The following is a 10,940-nucleotide window of genomic DNA, read 5'->3' as shown; positions in this document are numbered from 1 at the left end:
AACAGGCTAATGTAAAGTTAAAAAAAAAAAAAAAAAAAACACATTTGGGGTGCAAAAGCAAACCTTGAGTTAACAGGTGAATGCAAAGTTCAAATTCAAAATTTTGTAACATTTTGTTGGACAAAAGCAAAAGTTTAGTGAGCAAACGGGCAAATGCAAAGTTCAAATTCAAAATAAAAATAAATAAAAAAATAGACTAAAGCAAAACTTTTGTGAGCAAATGGATGAATGCAATGTTAAATTTTTTTACAATTTAACAATTGGACGAAAGCAAAACTTTAGTAAGTTAATGGGTCGAATATTTTCATATTTTTTACATTTTCATATTCAAAATGTAAAAAAAAACTGAACGAAAAGCAAAACTTTAGTGAGCAAACAGGCTAATGCAAAGTTCAAATGAAACATTTTGAAAAAAATTTATTGGATGAAAAATAATTCTTGGGCAAAAGCAAAAATGTATTAAGCAAACGAGTAAATGTGAATAATTTTTTTTGAAAAGTTTCTCAAACTATTGTGAGCAAAAAAAACAAAAACAAATAGTTTTTCCTCCAATATCATGTTTTTTTTCCCATCATATCCAACTAGAGGCTTAGAAAGGCAAACAGGTTTGTGTTGAACATGTGACTTATGACAGCAATCTTTGAGTGAAATATTCCTTTTGGTACCTTCCTTGAAATATTACAGTAACAAAAACTGTAAAAAAAAAAATGCAAATGTAACTTGTTTAATTGCTTAGAAAACATTAACAAAGTGTGAAAAATATTCATCTGGTCTCTTCTCATAAAAATTGCCACATTGAACGAGGCAAACGTAGATCGTACCACATGGGTAAATGGGTAAAGTTTGAGAACTTGCATGTGAATCTACACAGTTGTTACCGACAGGAAGGCGTTATGCACTTTGGATCCCTCTGGTGCTTTCTCCCCGTGCGTCATCAACTCCTGAATCGTCATCCAGTTGTCCAGAATTTTCTTGTTCCGCTTCTTCATCATCTTGCGCTGGCTGAGCTGGATGATGCTCACCTCTCCGCTGCTGAGTGGAGTCTCCCGCAGACTCTCCAGCCGGCTCCGCTGCATGTACTCCCTCCGCCGCCGCTGCTCTTTAGCCCGTAGCAGATGCTGTTTACGCTCCTCTTTGCTCCAGTAACGGCCCATCTTCATCTCGCTCATGGCGTCGTCATCGGTCGTCATCCCGCCGCTGCGCTCCTCCTTGATTTTAAGGGCTCGCTCCCGGAGTAGACGATCTCGGACTGGACGTTTGGTGATGTATCTGGTTCCGTCGCTCCTGACTTTCACTTTCCACTCCATTTTAGGTTCGGATGGCTGGACGACCTGTGGATCGCTCATGCCTAGCAGACCGTGGGCTAACTCCATGTAGCTCTGGTAGTGTCGCGTATCTGATGCTCTTGATAAAGCGGCAATTCGAGTCCTCAAAGATCGCTCGTCTTCCGCGGGAGACTCTGACGGGTTGCTGTGATCGGGACTCCCGCTCCTGACGGACGATCCACGAAAGTTCCTATGATTAGTGAGGCTGACTATCCTGTGGTCGGGCGATCGGTCCATCGCTAGCGGCGTGCTACGCGAGCTCTCTGCCGTGTTGTACGCACTCGAACTGTCCTTATCCGACTTCTCCGGATGCTCGCTGATGTCCGCGAGCTTCTTCCCCGGCTCTTTCCGGTGATGCGCCCGCATGATGTTCTGGCACTCGATCTCGATGCTACGCAGCTCCTCGTTGAGCATGCGGAGCTCATGCTGGACGCCGCTACACTCGATGGTGCTGCTGCGCGTGTAGAAGAGGTCGAACTCGCCGCTGTTGCGGATCTGACACTTGAGCTCCAGCAGCTGCTGATATCGGTCTCCTTCGGGAAGCTCCTTCTCCGGGCCGTCTCTTTGGCCGGAAGCCTCCCGCAGACATCGTGATAATCTCTTCTGGATCTGAGCGAGCACGTTCTTCTCCGACCCGTCTGGAGGACTGATCTTCTGCTGGTTGTAGGAGCAGGACGCTGTGATGTTTTCTTCAGCGGCTCCTCTCGTCTGCAGGAAAAAAATATATTCTTTTTTAAGGCCAATTTTTACATTTTAAGGCCAGACAAGTAATTTGGTGAGGTCAATTTGTAAAGAAAGATTACACGCCTGCATGTAGATATGCATGTGCACGCCGTCAGCGTTTTCACAGAGTCACGTTTTTGAAGTTTACGTGGAGATGATAACGTTTTTCTAAATGTTTCACCGCTTGCACCTTGGAATCTATGTCATGGATTGCGTTCTCGAGCCCCAGACACTGTTGTTGTGCGAATGAGCGGCCGGAGCGCATTAAGGGTTTTCTGTTAGAGCGGTGTCGTGTTATGCCTAGTTCACACTACATGATTTTAAGCCCGATTTAAGCCCGATTTGCAAGTTAACGAGCTCGCCGACAGGTCAGGCTGTAATCGTGTGCAAATCTGCGGGTGATCCGCGCTCGCCAATCTTTGAGTGTGAAATACTTAACGACGCATCAAAACCCCTCGCTGACACATCGCCGACACGTCGCCGACGCCAGAAAAATATCTAGCATGCCAAATATCTGGAATTGTCGGCCGACTCGATAGCCTGTGGTGTCACGTGTCGCGGCGAGCAACAGCCAATGATCATCTTGTTATGATATTACAAAAGCCCTTTGTATTTGTAACCATCGTTGCCAAACCACAACAGGCAGCTGCTTTTTCATTATAATGTTTTACTCACTTCCAAATCTCTATCTGACAGACAATCCCTGCTGCCCGCGTGTGCTTATCCATCCGTTCACCCATATTCTTTTTTTTTTTTCTTTTTTTTCTTTCGGGGTTCTAAACAGATCATTGCACAAACAATATAGGCCTATATATAGGCCTATATATATATATATATATATATATATATGGGGTGTGCGTGTGCCGGTTTCAGAATTGGTGTGACGGTTATGACGTGAGTCAAATGACATAACTCATCGGTTATTATATTGCCTATTTCCTTTTTATTTTATAAATAGGCCTACATGCAATTGGTTGATGAAACATTTATTAAAATTAAGATACAATTTGTACAAAACGAAATTCGTTTTAAATAAATTATTTCTACAAAGCAAAGTGGTAAAAATCATGTCTCACGATTTACAAAACAAAACTTCATTAAGTGGTAAAAACCCAATATAGCATCTTATGATCCTATCTTTTATTACAATTGTTTTTGAGCTAAAATGTAATACACATCATATATACACACTGTATATGTTTCTTTTATCAAACATGTTTGGGGCCAGTCAAGGGGTAATTAAACTGCACGATCAGTTATCGGTAATGATATTGTTTATTATTGCAAATGTTTATTGCTAATGTTTATTATTGGAAATGTTTTTCATTTGTTTAATAAATCTCATAATGATGGCACATCACTATATCATAGTCATAGCTTTTATTTCTATCTCAAATGATTGAAAGAATCAATTACAGTTGGAAACGTATAGACCAATAATAACACAGACTGTCAACAATTGTTTTTAATTAGTATTTAAACATTCTCTATAATAGAAAAGATAGAAATTTAAAAATATTTTAATAACACGTTTTTTTGCGGTTATAGAGTTGTAATGACGGTGCTCAACTATATATATATATATATATATATATATATATATATATACCAACAATTTTGTCCCGCCGTCCATTTGCCATTGGAATGCGCCAAGACTTGTTGTCAGCTCCTGTAGTGTGTAAGCCCCTGTTGCAGAAGATTTACGTAGTGTCACATAGTCTGAACACCACAACGACTTCAAGACTCCAGAGCAAGTCATGTAGTCTGAACAGCACAGCGATCTGCCGACGTTTAAAGTTGTGTAGTGTGAACTAGGCATTAGCGGCCCTAAGAACAACTGATGATCTTTGCAACGGAAGTGAATCAATCAAAACTAACTTCAGCTGCTGTAAAGCCTAAATAATCTCTGTTACTGTAATCTCCTATTATCGCTGTAAAGCTGCTTTGAAACAATCTATATTGTTAAAAGCGCAGTATAAAAGAAGATGACTTGAATTGACATGAGGTTTTTCAAGAGAAACCAGAATCTACTGAATTTTTGTGCTCATTTGGGAGATGGTATGAATGGATTAGAACAATACATGTTTATCAGCTTTTGTTTGAATGGTAAAACTGCCGCATATGGAACTAGAAATTATTTAGCATTCTTTATTTACTAACACAAATAATGCAAAAAATTATGTTCTTACTCTGTCTTTTTTCCCAGTAAAGGTCGTTGCACACTGAGTCCAACATGTTTGTATGTGTTTTCTTGTATTCGTCATCATAAAAATTCGTCACCAACAGAAACCTTGCACACTGAGTCCGAAGCCTATTAATAAGTCCGTTGCGTAAAAATTCACAAAACAATTCAAATTGGAGTCTTCAAGCAGTGAGCATGATTTTTGTGTCCTCTCTCTGCTTAAAAAGAGAAAAGGAAATATTGGGTCCAATCCTGAGATTGTGTAGAGAGGAAGGAGAGTTAATTTCGGGATTATCCCGAACGATTCAAAGTTTACTTCAGGATATCAGTGGCTCAGTTTGATGAGTCTTTGTATTCCGCACTTTGTTTGTCACACAATGCTTTGTGCAGCGAGACGAAGCGGATCAACATGTCGGACCCCATTCTGGATTCTGGCTAGGGCTGCACAATTAATCGCTATGAAACCGCACGCGATTTGGCAAAGGCTGTGATTATTTTAGGCTCAACTGTCCTCATGAAGTGAGCTTGGAGGAAAAGCATGTTATTAAATGTCTTTTGTTGGACAAGAGGTTCATAAATGCGTCTCATGTTTGGAAAGATGTTTGACGCGTGTTGCTTTTTCAAAAGCACGTTATAAGCGACTCGAACTCAGTGCTTTAGATGCAGTGTTTACTGAGCCGTACGTCACTGACACGCTGCACATAACTAATCATCTCAGCCTTTGTGATTTCATAATCGCGATAAGCCAAAACGGTTAAATTGCGATTACATGGAAACTGCGATTAATCGCGCAGCCCTAATTTTGGCGTTCGCTTGTACGGTGGCTCTGAAGTGTCAAAACACCTCTTCAAATGCTTGCTACGGATGCGGAAAACGCATAAAATCGAACCCGATCCGAATTGTTTTATGATGGCGGTGTGTAAACGTGATTGATACAACGTGAGGTCGTATTTTATTTTTTAACTTGCGAACGCGAATTTCGGACTCAGTGTGCAAGGACCTTTAGTCTTAACATCTTCAGTCATTGTTCCACTCCAGTAAATGTATCTTGATTTAAGAACGTTTAGATATTTGTGCTGGAGAACCCATGAGGTGCGAGATGTCTTCTGGTTTCTCTCACCTCCTCCTCCTCCTCTTCTCTCCTCTGTTCCTCCAGCATCTCCATCTTCAGCTCCTCCAAGAACTCGCTGTGTTCATCATCCAGCCACGGCTCCTCCTGAAACCCACAGGAGATCGGGGTGAATCTCGACAAACCACCCACAGATCACGGATTTCACTCCAACAAAGTCTGGCTTAATTCAGCAACAAACTTGGACTCATGTTTTTGGATTTGTTTGCTGTTTTATAAACTGTAATTTATAAAAGTCCTTCTAGGGACAAGTGTTGCAGATTAGCTTTAGCTATGAAAATATGATACGTGCATTGGAAGGCTGTTGTCACAGTTTTATCCATGTTTTATTGTATCTGTCCCTACACAAATTAAACATTAAATAAATCAATACAAATCTGAGAAGTTTCATTCTGCGTAACGAAATTTACCATTACAGCACATTGTGACATCATGTGATGATATCTGCTTCTGTACAAGCTTTACGTCCGTGTGATTTCAACTTTACCTGAACAATTATATATAAACCACAAAAAATGATGTTCTTATCGAAACATTCTTAAATCAAGATACATTTACGGGAGACGCAAAATAACCTGAAACATGACGCTTATCAAGAGCAAATATCTGTCAGTGGGCTCAGGAAAATAACTTTACTTCACAGGAAAACAAGTGTATTTTTCGGACTCCATTGGTGGATATTTGTTCTTGTTTTAAGCAAAAACCTAATTTTGATATCTTAATATCTTCAGCCATTGTTCTTCTCCAGTAAATGTATGTTGATGTAAGAATCTTTAGATATTTGTGCTGGAAAACAAAACAGAAACACTGAGGAAGAACATCATGTTCAAGTGTAGACATAATGATTTTTTGGTCCTGTTTAACAAAAAGATGTCATTAAAATGAAGCACATTTCACACAAAATTCTCATAGCACTGTATTGAAAATGTATATATATATTTTTGCCTTAAAAATTCCTCAGAAAAATGGCAATAGTCTTAAAAATAGGCTACATTTCTGTCTTGTCAAATGAAATATGAGCTGGCCGTTTCTTCATTAAACCCACTCAGCTGTTCATTGTGCTTTTATGGCTCTGATGTGAGAAACGCATTACGTGTGTGTCACATTTTATGACGTCTGCATCACACACATTATTGGAGGTAATGTTCTCTGCAGATCTGCTGGCGTAATGAACTGGAGCGGTCAGCTTCACAACACACACACACACACACACACACAGCCTCAAACATCATCCATTCATCATGTGTTTAATTACAGCCGTTAATGTTCACACGAGCCGTCTGAACACACACACACACATACTCTCGTGTTATCAACATGCTGTTCGTTTTTATAGGCTACTGTTGGAAGTCGATTACACATGTGAAAATCAAACATGTTGATGTGAACGTGCTGGACATCTGACCATCTGAATCACAATCAGAGTAAATGTGAAGACAAATATGAGTGTATGAGTTACAGGAGGGTGTTATTCATGTTAATATAGTGCAAATTGAGTTTTCACTAAGTGTTTTTGCAAAGTGTGTGTGTGTGTGTGTGTGTGTGTGTGTACCTGCAATTCCGGCCTGGCGACCAGCAGAACAATGTTCCTGCTTTCTTCATTAGTGAGAACGGCCACAGCTTCCTCTCTGTCCTGAATGTCCCGCCCATTGATCTGTCAATCACACACACCAGCCAATGAGAAGCAGCGTACGCACACACCAGCCAATGAGAAGCAGCGTATAGTTCATTAGAAAAAATGCACTGCAAAAAATTATTTTCCGGCACAAATATCTAAACGTTCTTACATCAAGATACGTTTACTGGAGAAGAACAATGACTGAAGATATTAAGATTGTTTTCCTGAAAATGTATAAGAATTACATTAATTAAATTAATTAAATAATTCAAATAAGAGCAAATACAGTGGTGGCCAAAAGTGATGAAGCAAACATTGACTACAACAATATATTCAGTTATTAACGTTTCGTTGGTTGTCTCTTGTTTGCATGTGTTCATCATTTCTTTGAAGGACAGCCTTGACCAAAATTACGTCACACAATTTGGCATGTTTCATTGTATTATTATCACAAATAAAACAATCGAATCCAAGCGCAACTACGCAATATGATTACAAAATGTCTAATAATATTTTAACACAGGGTCCTAGGTCGGATGATAGTTTTGGACACTGCTGTATCTGACTACAAATAATCTTATTTCCCCTTTGAATTCAGTTTATTTGTCTGACTCAATCGGCTGATATTTGTTCTTGTTTTAAGCACAAACTCACTTCATTATTTAGTAAACCAGATATAATATCTTCAGCCATTGCTCTTCTCCAGTAAATGTGTCGTGATGTAAGAACGTTGAGATATTAGAGCTGGAAAACGATACAGAAACACTGAGGAGGAACATCATTATTTGCAGCGTCTCTCACTAGACTCTATTTAGTCTAGCGGTTTCTTCTGGTGCCGTTAGCGACGCAGAAACACCATCGCTTCTTCCTGAAGCCTGTGAGTTTGTGGATGATTGCATTAGGAAACACCTCCAGCATGTTCTCCTAAACGCGACAGACCACAGCTAAAAATACATCCCATCAGAGTAACGACCCAGACGGGCCCCTGCTCTCCTCCAGGTCCTGTAGCCGAGGCTCGGGTCATCAGCGGCTCGTTCCGAGGGCTAATGTGCCGCTGGTAAAGATTAATGAGCCGGTCGCTGCCAGAATAGAGATGGCCGTTTCACAACACTGCTTCATGAAGCTTCCAAACCTTTACGAATCGCTTGTTCTGAATCAGTGGTTCGGAGTGTGTATCACACTGACAGAGTCACGAGATCTCAGCAAACGAGGCTTCATTACGGCATAACCGTTTCAGTGGTTCACCACTGGGGGCGATGATCTCTGTCAACACATGATCATGAGGAGTCACTGAGAACCAGTGAACCAGTGTCTGTGGGTTTACCTGATATCTGATCAGTTTTATACCTTTGTAGATGTTTTAATTAGACATTAGTAGAACTAAGATGAATAATGGTAGTTAATAGTCTCTTATTGGCCTGTTTAGCTGAGCCGTTCACAGCACAAACCCTGACAATTGATAAAGGAACATATGTGACCCTGGACCAATAGGACAATATTTGTCCGAGATTTAAAAAATCTGGAATCTGAGGGTGCAAAAAAATCGAAACATTGAGAAAATCTCCTTTAAAGTTGTTCATTCGCGATTGTGTTGCATTCACACACATAAATAAATGTTTTATATATTTACGGTAGGAAATTTACTAAATATCTTCATGGAAAGTGATCTTTACTTAATATCCTCATGATTTTTGGCATAAAAGAAAAATCGATAATTTTGATATCGATAATTTGATACTTGATAATCTTATTAGATGATTAGATCATTGCATTTAAAAGATTTTACTTTCAAGAAAAAAAATTTGCAATAGATTTGTAAAAGGTGTTTGTATGCATGTTTGGGCCGGGTTAAGTTGCAGTTTCACTGTTCTGACCACTAGGGGGCAGCGTGGAGACGGTGCGGGAGTGTTTCGAAGCCTCGACTGTTTCAGTGTACGTTTACACGACAACGATATGCTTCAAACGGAGAAGGTTTTCCTTTGAGTTTTCCGTGCACAGACGACACCGTCAAACCGATCCCCGTTCACACGGATCTGCAAAAACGACTGAAAACGCTGTATTCTGCTAACAGGCCAGTAGATGGCGATGAAACACTATAGACTGAACACGTAATAAGCATGTGCGAGATGTAATCGTCTGCAGAAATGTGTGTTTTTGCTGTTTACACGAAGTCCGCTTTCAAAAACTTCCCCTTTGAAACCCGTATTCGAAACTTTGTGTTTTCAGGCGCCCAAAACGCCGCTGTCGTGTGAACGAACGGGCAAAACGCCGCTGTCGTGTAAACGAACGGCCAAAACGCCGCTGTCGTGTGAACGAACGGCCAAAACGCATAAATGTTTCACGTTTTTAGTTGAAGCGGTGTCGTATAAACGTGAACGTGTTTCATGAAGCCTCGACCTGCCCGACACTATACGAGACATCAGCCCATGTACAGAAACACAAGCGTTTAAGAGGTCAAAGGTCACGTTACCTGTAAGATACGGTCTCCTTCTCGGATCCGACCGTCTCGGGCCGCGATGCTGTTCGGCTCGATCTGAGAATGAAGGCAACAGTCTTCAGATTAGTGTCATTCAGAGTTCTGTCTGCTCAAGTCGAGTCTCCTTTATATATTTATATATATTTAAATAATCCAACAAAGTTTGTTTCCAGAAGAAAATAGCGTTACAGTCCAGCTGAAGTAAGCTCAGTGATGGCTCATTTTTGTTGTAAAAAAGTTATTAATTTAGTTCATATATATATATATATATCCGCTCTGATGTCATCGTCCAGCCCAGTTCAGTTCTCATATAATGGTGTCAATGCAGGAGATCAATAATATTGTTGAATATTAAATTAAATGTCCCCAAATAAGCAAGACAGAAGCCAAAGGAGACTTCAGAGAGTTTCAATGAACCAGAAGTCCATCAGTGACAGAATGGAGAACCCAGACTCAGTTCTCCTCTGGCCGACGAGCGACCAGCGTATGATTATGATTCAGGCATCACAGGTCAGAGGTCAGATTGAATTGGAGAATTCAGAATATTATTCAGAGAACTCAAGGTCTGATTGCTTTACGGATCTTATTTGTGGACTTCAGTTCGGCCTTCAATACCATCATCCCTGATCTTCTCACAGCCAAACTGACTCAGCTCTCCATGCCATCCACAATCTGTCAGTGGATCTCCAGCTTCCTGACGGACCGGCAGCAGCTAGTGAGACTGGGGAAACTCACATCCAGGACCCTCACCATCAGCACTGGCGCCCCCCAAGGGTGCGTTCTCTCCCCACTGCTCTTCTCCCTGTACACTAATGACTGCACTTCTAAAGACCCCTCTGTCAAGCTCCTGAAATTTGCAGACGACACCACTGTCATCGGTCTCATCCAAAATGGTGACGAGTCTGCTTACAGACTGGGGGTTGAACAGCTGGCTGTCTGGTGCAGCTATAACAACCTTGAGCTGAACACACTCAAAACAGTGGAGATGATCGTGGACTTCAGGAGAAACACCCCAGCACTCCCCCCTCTCACCATCATGAACAGCACTGTGGAAGCAGTGGAGTCATTCAGGTTCCTGGGCTCTACCATCTCCCAGGACCTGAAGTGGGCAAATCACATTGACTCCATTGTGAAAAAGGCCCAGCAGAGACTGTACTTCCTTCGCCAGCTGAAGAAGTTCAATCTGCCACAGGAGCTGCTGATCCAGTTCTACTCAGCCGTCATTGAGTCTGTTTTAAGCACTTCCATCACTGTCTGGTTTGGTTCAGCTACCAAATCGGACATCAGGAGACTACAACGGACAGTCCGGACTGCAGAGAGGATTATTGGTGCCCCCCTGCCAACCCTCCAGGACCTGTACTCTTCCAGAGTGAGGAAGAGAGCAGGTAAAATCATCACAGACTCCACTCACCCTGGACATCCCCTGTTTGAACTGTTACCGTCAGGACGGCGACACAGATCACTGGCCACAAGAACTTCCAGGCACA

General features: G+C 41.2%; 1 protein-coding gene across 1 annotated transcript in view; it reads right to left on the bottom strand.

Moving 5' to 3' along the window:
- Positions 1-272: 272 nt before the first annotated feature.
- Positions 273-10,940, bottom strand: part of LOC311283020 (PDZ domain-containing RING finger protein 4) — a 47,636-nt gene continuing 36,968 nt past the window's right edge. The window contains exons 5-8 of the mRNA XM_084397175.1: positions 9,448-9,510; positions 6,912-7,013; positions 5,351-5,446; positions 273-2,033 (exon numbers count right to left, since the gene is read on the bottom strand). Coding sequence (XP_084253301.1) covers positions 864-2,033; positions 5,351-5,446; positions 6,912-7,013; positions 9,448-9,510 — 1,431 coding nt within the window. The 3' untranslated portion in view covers positions 273-863. The remainder of the gene's footprint in view (positions 2,034-5,350; positions 5,447-6,911; positions 7,014-9,447; positions 9,511-10,940) is intronic.

Source organism: Rutilus rutilus (assembly GCF_951802725.1).
Source record: "Rutilus rutilus genome assembly, chromosome: 23".
Classification (NCBI taxonomy): Eukaryota; Metazoa; Chordata; class Actinopteri; order Cypriniformes; family Leuciscidae; genus Rutilus; species Rutilus rutilus.
Note: the sequence above shows the minus strand (reverse complement) of the source record. Positions and strands in the feature narration are given on the sequence as shown.